Genomic DNA, 12065 nt, shown 5'->3' with positions numbered 1-12065 from the left:
TGGGACATATTAATGCAACTTTTAAAATAGCATCCCCCCTATTTTTGTTGCTAATGCTAAGAACAAATTAACTTAGAAAAAACCCCCAATGATCTCCCTTAATGCTATTGTTCTAAAGTGATAAATGTCAGGATCTTATAGCACCATGTTGCAGATCTGGCGCTGCCCTCAATGTGTCCCACAATGCATTGACGCGGAGTGATGCAGAGAGCTGTTCTGAAAAACATAATCAGTCCAAAGTGTTTTCAAAGTCACTTCACTTAAAACAGAACTTGTGATGGTTTCAGCTCTATCTCTGAATTCGTTAACATTAAATATTCTTTGAAACCAATGCTGATTTCCACCCTGCACTCTAGCAGGATTGTTAAGGGACAACCCTGAAGTTTAGGGACATGTGTGAGACATAGCCTGGTAGAACAGTGAGTACTTCTGAGCTCTTATGGACTGTTATGTCATGTCAATTCAAATACATTTACCTAAAAAGCCTTAAATGTTGCTAACTCTGACCTCATCAGAGCTCATCAGCAGTGCACAGGCAGGCTGGGTCACTGTGGAAGTGGGAGGACTTTCCTCCAACTTTTCAAAGCAAGGTAGGGTTGGAGAGCTAGTCCTGATGTAGGGCTGCAATAACATGGAAAGGAATGAGGCAGACAGCAACACCTTACTTGTATTAATGTGGTCAGAGGTTTTCCTCAAAGGGAGGTTAGGATGGGCTGAAAGCAAACAGGTAGCTTTATTTGGCTGAGCCCTTACCCCACACATCCTACACACACAGGTCTTTATCTCCAGCAGAGCTACTTAACAGTCAAATTCTGATGAGCCCACTCGACTTGTGGCTGTGCCATACACACTGAGCTTTAGGTGACCTCAGTAAGACATCTTAAGATCTCTAATCATTTCAGTAACATCCTGCAGCAAGAGGCTTCCCATGGACAGTGCTCTGAAAGGAAATAAATTCCACTTACTGCTTTTAATCTTACTTCTATTCATGATCGCAGAAAAAGTCTCCTCCAAAATTTCAGTATGCAGTGGTTGATGCCAAGATCTCTGACCTGTGCACTGTCACCCTTTCAAGATCCAGGCAGTGCTATGTTTGTTTTTTGTACTTTCCAGTCTGCTCAGTCAATGTTTAGTTGAGGTCCTGGTTTAGTTCTGTTTACAAAGAAGCAGTTCTTGCCCAGTTTTCACCCTCCGTCTGTTGATGGCCAACCAGTTAGTCCTAATTCTGGCTCACTACTTACTGAATGCGTAATTTAAATTCTCGTTGTAGAAATGCATATTTTACTAATTGCCATTTTAGTCGTGGATACACCCAGTGCTGATTGGGATTTGTTAAACTTTTTGGCACATCTGTGTAGACACATGTACAGTGTTAATGGCAGGCACTGCCTCTGTTCCTCACCTAACTTGGCCCTTGGGATAAATGAGTACACACTGGAAGACCTTCTTTCCCGTGAATTAAAATAGCTCTGGAAGTAGCCCGGGAATACTTACATGGACCAGGTCTGAAGAGACACTTTTCCAAAGGGAAGTAAGAATTAAAGCAGGAAAACTGATGGTATGATTTATTTTGGCAGCCTGAGGAAGGAGTTGGAGACCAGGGGCAAGACAAATCCCAGCCAGCAATGAAGGAAAAGAGACATCATCACTGTTTCATACAACACTGGGATGTTAAATGTACACGGACCACTCATCTGTCCAAAGAAATTTGTCTTTTATACCTGACTTCGAAATGTTGGTTACAGGGAGACTAAGCAGAGATTCTGGGTCTTCTCACTGACGCATTGCTGGTGGTGATAAATAGGGACGAGTTTCACTGATGCACTAAGTTTGAGGTCTCTTCAGCTTTTTTTTTTTAGAGGCTCCAGGATTTAGGAATTTCATGTGAATGATGGCTCTGTTTTATATGCACTGTAAATACCATGTATTATGGATTGGAGCTGGGAACCGCATCACCAAGCTGCAAACAGTGTTCAGGGCAAAATATATAAGTAGGGGTATTTTCTGCACTTGCAAAGGGTCTAAACCAATCAGTCCATGCTGAAAAATCACCCTTTACCAACCCATTTCTTCCTTTTTTTAACAAAGCCAGGAAGAGTACAAAATCCGGACTTGTAACATTGTAGATTATTTAATCTTACTGTATGCAATGACAGTTGAAGCTAGTTCTGCACCAATCAGTTAATTATTTCCCTGTTACGGGACCAAAGCTGCTGTATTCAGGCCTAAGCAAGTCTGTTGGGGGATTTCAAAGATGGTTTTAAAACATGAACCCTAACTATTATATGATTCTGTGATTCTATAATTCTATGAACAATGGCTGTTGGCCCCTGTAATCCCAGCAGAGTTTCCTAGGTAAAGGTTAAGACCACACTGCAGTGAATCTCTCCTTAAATTTTGGCTTTCTTCTATGAGATGAGTTACCTGAGGGAAGGGTAAGTGACCTACTACTGCCAGTTGGAGATCTCTGCTAATTCAGGCATTAAAGACTAGTTTTGAAGCTAAAAGAGCAGAAAGGTTCAAACTCTGTTCTCCATGATGAAGTGTACGTGACCCACTGTGTCTGTGCTGGTATCCATTTCCATATAAAAAACCTAAATTCAGTATCACATGGCTAAAGTAAAATAGTTTCATAAAGTAGCAGATTTCATAAAGATTAAATACAGCCTCAAAGCTGTATTCCCAACTGGGATAATTCTGCCAACAATGATTGGACCAAGTCTGATATGCTGTATCTCAGTGAAATGCAGTGACTTTTGGGGGAGTTTCTATGTGATTAATAACGACCCCCAGATCTGAAAAGACAAACAGGCTGGGTGGATGTAACAAATTTTCTTTCCCAGTATTGGCCACGTATGGCTGTTGCTTCATTATGGTGTCTCTACAAGTTTACTTATAGTAGGTTATTGATGGGGAAACTGAGGCAGAGGCAGTGTCTTATTTGGGTAAGAGTATTTAGGTTGGTGTTACAATTCAGCTGTTAGGAGTCTCACAGTTACTACAGAGAGCACATGCTTTTTTCCCAAATTGTCCTGTTTACCTGCACTCTTACATCTACAGTCCTGGTTTATGCAGCATTTTGAGCATCAACAGGAGGCAGCGCCCATACACTGTGCATCCTAACCTTGGCATCCTGGTGTAGCAGGGCTTGGCATGAGGGGCTGGGAGGCTATGTGAGTCACCCTATGCCTGAAGGTACTCACATCTGCAGGGGAGAGGGGTGATCCTGGTGGTGTGGGTACTCTGCTCTTTTCTTCTATTTCTGGAATAGTTTTGTCCAAAAATAGCAAAATGGGGGTTCCTGTGTTTAGGTCAGATTCTGACCTTAGTTTTCTTCTGCCTGCTCCCTGACATCACTGAGATGGGCAGATGAGAAGGGGGCACTGAAACCTAGAGGGGCTGGGTGAAATTTGGCCCTCACAAAAAAAAACCAACAAGAAACCACCAGATTCATCACTCTCAAGAAATTTCTGGAACAAGAATAGTCACAACCATACAGCCACATAGGAACCGCTGCTCAGCACCCCCACCCCCAACCCCCCCGCACCCTTCCACCCACACCCAATTTGTTTTTATTTCTTTGCCGTCAGGTTGCCTTAACCATTTCCATGGATTAGGAGGCTAAGCTGCCAAGCACAAGCTTTTGATTTGAAAGGGGACTGCATCCCCTTTTCAAAGGAGCCTGCTCCCTAGGGCAACCACATCACACTGCTGATTTGCTGCAGTGGAGACCGCAGCGCGTACAATATGCCCTCCCCCCTCCGCCTGTGCTGCTTACAGCATCAGTCCGGAGCCGAGCGGGGAGACGGGAGCGATACCCGCTAACCCACCCATGCTCGGGAATGCCTGACTGGTAACGCAGTGCCTCCGACGAAAGGACCAGCAATTCCTCAGCTCTCCGAGATGCAAGCCAGTGCTGATTCTACCAAGATGGACTGTCTTTGGAGCAACTGGAAATGTCAGGGTATTATATCTGTTCTAGTGTTGCATGCTAGAAAGACTGCATGTCAGAGGAGGCAAAGGCAGGATCCATCCATTTTTGCATTGTTCACCTGCGGGCCTTTGCATGCTGTTTTCTCTCCCTCCCTGTGAAGCTTTTCTTTGGGGGTAATTTAAGAAAGAAAGATAAAAAAGCCCTTAATTCTGTTCGTTGAATGTATTTCTCCCGTCTCCAGCTGTCTCACCCTGAAAGCATCCAGGATACAGGACCATCCTTCCCACCTTACAGCTCATTCCCAAAGCATCCTCCCTTGCCCTTAGCAGTTTCATTTCTCATCCCCGATTCTCTCCATCGGGCTGCCTCTGGCATGATTTCATACCTTTCGGGCTTTAGGAAAGCTGGGTGACGGTGAATTTGTGCAGGCTCGGGCTCGTGAGGGTTCAAGCCGGTTGCGTTGGGCGCCTGGGTGCATCCTGCCTGTGGACACACCCATAGCGAGGGCTTAGCCTAGCGTCGACACAAAGAAAACGCAGCTTCGGCAAGAAGTGCGATAGTACCGAGGCAGCCGTGGCACTGCCACCCGCTTCGTACTTTGCTGTAGGATTGCTTACAAAGAAATAATTAATCCTTTCGTTATGTTTTCAAGCACTCTGCGGAGCCATTCAGGGCAAAATACTGTGATGATGTTGTCTTGCTGCTGAGTAGCTGAGGGGAACAATAGCATCTCCCTTTCGGGCTTATTTTCAGCTCATTTTGAGCAGGTCAGTGTCTGTGCTGGGTGGGGCTGGCTACCTTCCCGGGTGCCTTGGACAGCTTTTCAGCCATTTTTAGTCGGCTTCACACTTCCCAGCCAGCATCCAGCCTTTGTTTTGATAAAAGACAGTCTCTGTGACGCTGCTCAGTGGGCAGATTAGAGGGAGAAAAGCTAGCAGCTGATCCTGCCAGGCAGGCGGCTGTCTGCTTTGTGCAGGCTTTGTTTGAGTGTATTTTTTTAATTTTAAGGTGCGTGTTTATGCTGAATAGTCAGTACATAATGTTGGTGCTTTCAACAGGGTCCCTGGGAGAGAGATTATTCTACAGCATCATCTCATTAGAGGGTCCAAGATGCTCGCAGGCATAATTTTGTAAGCACAGCTTAATGTAACAGAAGCCAGAAAACCTTCCAAAAAGTGTTGTTTTTTGAGGAGCGGAGGGCAGGGCAGGGCAGGGGGAGATCTTTCAGACAGACACTTGTCTCGGGGGAGGTGGTATTTTTCCAATCTTAATTCAGCACCTAATTGCGTTTATAGTCTGAGGTTTTTTTAAGGAGGATGCGTAGCTGGGAAGTAAACATGCACTTGTTAAATGCCAGCCTCCAGCAGCTCGGGCTTTCCATACTTCAATAAAGTTTCTATCTATAGGATATCTATAGGATTGCATGATTCATTAAGCTTATATGGGAGAGCCTCAACCAGACTTCAGGGTCTTTTCGTCTGAGCTTTGCAGATAAACTTCCTTGTTAGGTGGGGTTTGGGGTTTTTGTTTGGTTTGTTTCCAAAAAGGCTCAATATTTTGCTGATCCTTATAAAAGCATTAATTTGCTGAGTCAGATTGCTGAACCACCTGTATTTAGAGGCAAACTGAATATTTTCCCTCTTCATCAGAAAAAAATCATAAATTAAAAGGAGGGGAATAACAAAGAGCATACTGCTATTTATTTAATCAATAATTGTTAATAATAATAGTGGGCTTTCTCTACTTCTGTACTTTCCTTTTTGAAACTGAGGTAGTTTTCCTGAAAATTAAATGACACAATATGCCCCATGCTGATTTGGAAAAAAAACCAGACCTGAAAAAGACAACGCAGCTAAAATAAATCACTTGCCTCACTTCCCCATCATTTGCATATCTTTTTCTTTCTCCTGGGTGGTGCTTTATGATTCAAAAATGATCCTGCAGCAAACATGAAATAGTCATAGAGTATTATTTCTGTTGGCAAAATTCTTTGATCAGTCCCAGATAAAAAAGAAGAAATTTAAAATTCAGAAGAATGAAGGCTAAAGACTTGGTTCATTTTTTTCTTTCAGTATCTGTTATTCATGTAGTCTCTGTCTCAACCCAGAATATCAGTTTCTGGCAAACCTGCAGTTGTATAATTTTGCCAGCTTCATTATCAATGGAATTATGGTTCCTCTCGTTCCTTTCTGAAAACTCTGGAATATGTCTGTGAATATAGCAGATGCAACCTCAATAAATACAGAGCATATTTTTACTGAAATTATGGAGATACAGCATTGAGGTCAACATAAGTTTTAATTAAAGGCAGTCAAGCCTACCACTAGCTGTATCATTGGTTTGACCTTATAGTACTTACGATTGGTGTAAAATTGGTGTAGAATTGGGTGGGGATCTTAAGAAGCTGCAGGGACATTTGGTGAAGTCTTGGCTTTTCCCACTAAATTAACACACTTTTATGTTCCTTGCAATGAAGCAACTGATACTGCTGCATAGATTTAGAAATATTGCAGTGTGTTTTACCTGTCCACCCTGCAGGTTCAGAGTGATTATATCAGTAGTAATTCATGATACCACCCTTCAGGGGTACGGGAGAGTAATTTGCCCCTGCTGGGCATATGCTTAATTCAAAATGTTATCATCGGAGGCTTTGGGGAATTGCAGCAGACTTCCACACCCAAGTCATCTTTCTCATTGGAAGGTGATGCATTTGAAGTAGGCTGGGATGGATTCATGCATAATTCATGAGCAACTGGGCATGCTGGTCGATGTGGGCCTCCATGTAACAACCTATAGCCAGTGCCAGCTGCGTGATGCATCACAGTGCACAGCTTCTAGTGGGGAGCTGTTGGATGAGGTGTGCCTCCAGGTTCAGGTGGTGGAGCAGGTCTCTGTGCCTTCCCCAGAGACTTGGCCCAGCTTGGCGGGACTCATCCCCACACCTAACTGGAGAGTAGGAAGATTAGGAAGGTCTTTGCACCCCAATTTGGTGAAGCTATTTGGTGACAGTGCACTGGTCCCCATGAGTATTCCGTCTTCCACTGTTTCTTCTACATGCCAGCCCTGGGGTGGTCATGAGTGATATGCTTGTGCCTGCAGCTTCAACCTACCGCAAGACTTACTAAAAAGAAAATCTGAAAGTTGCAGAGAAAAAGGCCTGTGAACTGTTCATAGAAATGATACTAAATATTATCCACATTATAACTTAATGTGGAAAATGACTGCAGACTTCACCAAATCTATCTAGCTGACATAACTCCACTGGGACTGGAGTTACTGAGTGGCATTTTCCTGGCAGTTATTTCTAGGCAGCCAGCTTCCTTGCTGATTGTCTAGATTGATTTGATGTCAGTTGATATATCCTTGACTGATACATCAATTGATTTCTGAAGAGTGCTGAGAAGCTACACCAACTATTCATGGCAACATTCCCCACTTTCGGACCGATAAAGAAGTCAATGGCAATAATATTGGTGAATGCTATTAATCTATAATCTTATTGACAGTTCTGTAGTCTAATTACAGCTATTAGCATGAGAATATACCTTCAGACAGTTGGTACCTTGAGTGCTTTCCAGAAAACACTGTGGGCTGAACTCTCAGCTGGGATCCATATGTCTTGTACAGATGAGCAGTCCCTCTTTTTAGCATCTAAAGATTTGTCCCAGTAGTTGGTTCTTATGTTTATCTTGGTAGAGATAAAATCTTGGAACCAAGCCATAACCTGATGTAACCAATTTAGCTAATATTCACAAAAGTACACTAATTTATGAGGAATTGACTCCCTAATTTCACAGTTGATTTCCTGTGAGATTTGAATTAAATTTGTCTTTTTTTTTTCCACTTTCAGATTTGCTTTTCATCTTTTAGAGTCATTTAAACTCTAGCAAGAGGGTGATGATGGGGCGGTAGTTGAAGGCAACATTGGAGGGCTGCTTTTGCTTTCATTAAGTCTCTGGGAAGTAAGGTTTGGTGAGGCTTTTTTGATATCAGGAGGGATACTCCGTGTCATATTTAATGTTCAGAAACAACGTAGTTCTGAGCCATTCATTTTGAAAATCTGCGTATTTTCAAATGTTTGGCTATAGTTTGGAAGGGTCCAAGTCTGTTATTTTGTTCCAGGAGCATCTCAGGAACATCTGAACATTTCCATAGCATTATGTGTATTCAGAGGCTTCATTCACTGTGTCTGCTTGGTCTCTTTGGTTTCTGCTCACTTAAGGTGACAGCAATAACATCCTTCACAGAAACTGGCCAAGGCAGGTAGTGATATCATTGATGAGCAAGAGGTGTGTGAAGGAGGCTTTCTCCTGCCACTATATTAAATCCTGGTCTTAAAGCATCTTCTTGTGAAAATTATAATAACATCAATAATAATAACAATAATAACATTATTAATAATAATAATGCAATAGACTTGTTTGCAGCATGGTTGTAGGGCTGATTTTTTTTATTACCAATCCTCTTTTTATTGCCAACCCAAGCCCACTCTGGTTCCTCATGTATGACAGTCAATCAATACTTTTTTGCTCACATTTTGATCTTGCAGGTGGAATAGGATATAATGTGGAGGGCTTTCTATATATAGACTTTCCCCTGGTCCTATTCCTACTCCAGGTCTCCTCTCATCAGAGTTTGGGGAGCAAGAAAGTCTGAACTTTCAAGTTGAGTCTCGGGGCAGGTGGATGATAAAGGTATAAAGCTGAGCTGAGGACAAGGAGGTTAATAAACAAACTGTGTGCAAGAGTTAGAAGTATAGTGAGATCCCTCAAGGCTAGAGAAAAAGGGTAAGGAGAGATGCCTCATGAAGCAGCACAGATATCTCATCTTGGCTCTGCTGTTAATCACAGCAGTCTCCTGAAGGCACCAGACTGCTCATTAGATGGTGTATCCATCTGTATTGTATTCGAATCATATCTGTTGTGGGGAGCAGAGCAATGGCCACATTGGATCCTTCACTGGTGAGAAAAAGGAAAGCCTGGTCCTCCAGCTTGTGGTTAAAGCTGCAAACTGGAATTTCTTTGAGTGTGAGGCTATTCGAAGACTTACAGCTTTGTTGCATTTCTGTCAAATATTATTGTGACAATGCTATAAAGAAGATTGCCCTTCTTAAAATATGTTTCCTGATCTTTTCAATTCCAGTAGTCTGAGATATGCCTTATGAAGTCATTTATATTTATGGAATCATAATACTACACTGTATCTGGATACAGAATTAAAGGCTGTGTGTAGGTTTTCCTCACTTCTAGTTACTACGAAGATTACATAGGGAATTAAGCTGTACAACCAATTGATGTTACCTCCTACAGAGGCCCAGTAGGACCTCCATTATGTGGAAGGCAGCTTGCTCACATCCAAAGGTGTTATTAATATGCTAATAACTGAATGAAGAAGAGCATATAACCTTTTATTCAATCATCAAGGCACAAGGACCTCATTTAAGGCTGGATACAAGTTGCTCCAGTAGAGGAAAAACTGGCATGGTAAGAAGGAGAGAACAAAGGTTTTCAGAGGCAGGGAGGGAGAAGCTGTGGAAGATGTGAATTGTCCAGTCTGTGCTCCATTGATCTTCATTAATTTTCATGTTAAAATGCTTTCTTTAAGACATGGAATGGAAAGATTCTTATTTCTGTTTCAGAAATATTTTTCAAAAACATAACCATGCAGGAGTATGATGGTATGAGGACATTTTATTTACATGTTAGTTTGAATTCTCTATTCTCCCTCTGAGATCTCCAGTCAGGAGCCTTGGGCTGCAGTTGCCCCACACCATGGTGCTTCTGGGGACCATGTAAACCACCAGAGCCCCATCCTCATGTTTGCTCCAGCTCCAGGGAGAATGGATTCAGGTGCACCACTACTTAGTCCACTTTGGCTGTCTCAAGTTGTTCACCCCTTACCTCCAGCACTGCCCTTTCTAGCCCCCCAGGTTTGTCTTCTGGCTTTTTTGATGTCAAATATTGATGAGCAGAAACATTTTCTGCTGAAAGCCTGTTGAGAGCCGGGAGATCTTCCAAGCACTGTACTCAGGAGCAGTTCCTGGCTGACGCAAGCATTGTGTGCTGCTGCTGATACTTATATTTGCGAGGTTAGTTTTAGCTTCCATCACAAATATGGGTACTTATCAGCTACTCATAGTTGCAAATGGTTGCTTGTATCATAGAATTTACCTTTGTGCATTGTTAGTCTGGGTGTTTGCCCCAAATGAACAACTCACATTAGTTTAATGAGAGAAAGTTATATCATAAAGTATAGCTGAGGTGGTGGTTTGGCACCCTTGAAAAATTTTTCTTTCAAATAGAAGGCTACTTGAGTAGCACTTTAGAAGTTCTGCTGTCATTTAAAAAACATGGGCAGGCGATACTTTCAGATAAATAGCTCGTTAGACATGCTTCTCTAGAAAAATTCTTCAAAGGCAGTTGCAGTGACCTGCAGCACTGCTGTCTTAGTGATGTCTGGCAAATCCTCCTTACTAAATACAAATACTTTTGAGCCTGAGGCAGTTCTGGCAAAGCCCAGAGTCCTTTTATACCTCCACAAATGAGCCAGGGCTCTGGTGTGTTGTACTGGAAAGAGTGCAGTGACCGACACTGCTTCTCTCCTTCCAGGAGGCTAAAGGGAGCTCATGGCAAGCTAGAGCTGAACAGCCTCTGCATGTTAATGGGCATGGTCTGGATTTTACAGTTGTGATTTTTAAAATGAAAGGAACCCAAACCTCCATGAACTAAGGCTGATTTCAGTTCCTGTTTTCTAAACCCTGTTTTCAAATCCTAGCTGTAAACCTGAGGTGGTTTGAAGTTGGCACTTCGGTTCTCAGCAGTGTATCTTGCTTAGCCAGGCAGATTGACCCACTGTCCAACTGTATGCACATCACATATCGACAGGCTCACGTGGCACCAGCCTCCTGCTTCATGCATATTCAAGCACGCATTGCTCAGAATCATGCCGTTGTAGTCAGGTCTGCGCAGTGCGTGCACACACACTCACACACATACACCATGTCTGCAACACACACAGAGCTTGCAGGAAATCTGAGGGGTCAGCAAGTGTTTGAGGGAGTTGTTAGCTATCTTAATCAGTTTTATATGAATATAGGATGAGAGGAAATTCAATGCAGACACATAAATGTGGTGAACAACCTCATCCCATTCAGAATAATAATAAGAAAAAAATGGTATGGAGGGGGTTGATGCACCCACTTCTTGCTTCACCTGATGGTGAAGGAGCAAATTTCATGGAGTCATGGAATCATAGAATAGTTTGGGTTGGAAAGGACCTTAAAGACCACCTAGTTCCAACCCCCCAGCCATGGGCAGTTACCTCCCACTAGACCAGGTTGCTGAAAGCCCCATCCAACCTGGCATCGTTCCTTTGCCCCTTGGTATCTATTTACAAGACCAGACACTTATGTGGCAGGTATTTTTGTTCTTGTGTAAAGTAATTACAGAAGAAAATGGCAACCTGAGGAAGCCAGGCAAAGGACATCAGCTAGCGGATTCTACACCCAGTGAAGTGACTGCAGCTGCAACTAAAGGAGCAAACATGCCTCTGACACATAGCTCAGGTGTTTTCAGCAGCATCTAAATTCATAAAATTCGTAAATCAGGGAAACTGATTCAGCTCAAATCCCTGAGGACTGTCAGCCAAAAAAATAGTGCTTTCTCCAAGGAAGACCAGGCACCATGGCTGTACCCCAAAAATCTCCGCTGGTTTCTAGCTCTGAACGCTCCTTCTCCCCTTTCGTTGTGCAAGGAACCACGAGGTTCATCTCTCTCTCGCACTGCCTTTTGCAAGGTGGTTTGGCTCACCCCCTTCTTCCTAAGGGAGAAGAGGAGGAATGGCTGAAGCAGTGGCAAATCTGGCCTGAACAGCTGGACATGGCAGCAGTGCCACAGCTCCCCATCCTTGCAGGGGAGACAAGGAAAAGGCAGATTTGGCTCCTGCCCTTGAAAATTCTGCAGGGTGTGAGTGTGTGTGTGTATTTCCAGGCTGAACCTGGGCACCTGAAGAGCCAAATAAAAATCATTCAACTTATATCTCCTTCCTCTGTACTGAGATTTTCAGCCTAGCAGTTGACACATATTTTTAATATGCACATGGGAATATTTGCCTTAGGTGTAAAAGACACAAA

The 12065-nt window shown here is 43.1% G+C and overlaps 1 protein-coding gene across 2 annotated transcripts in view; it reads left to right on the top strand.

Moving 5' to 3' along the window:
* Positions 1-12065, top strand: part of RTN1 (reticulon 1) — a 124845-nt gene that overhangs the window by 103647 nt on the left and 9133 nt on the right. Inside the window, exon 1 of one of the 2 annotated variants that reach the window (XM_065685523.1) lies at positions 3757-3964. The exons of the other annotated variant lie outside the window; for it this stretch is intronic. Within the exon in view, the coding sequence (XP_065541595.1) occupies positions 3904-3964 (61 nt within the window). The 5' untranslated portion in view covers positions 3757-3903. Of the gene's footprint in view, positions 1-3756; positions 3965-12065 lie in introns of those variants that run through there. 2 annotated transcript variants of the gene reach the window in all.

This window comes from Lathamus discolor, chromosome 6 (genome assembly GCF_037157495.1).
Source record: "Lathamus discolor isolate bLatDis1 chromosome 6, bLatDis1.hap1, whole genome shotgun sequence".
In the NCBI taxonomy this organism is placed as follows: Eukaryota; Metazoa; Chordata; class Aves; order Psittaciformes; family Psittacidae; genus Lathamus; species Lathamus discolor.
The sequence above is the reverse complement of the archived record's forward strand: the minus strand, read 5'-3'. Positions and strand labels throughout refer to the sequence as shown.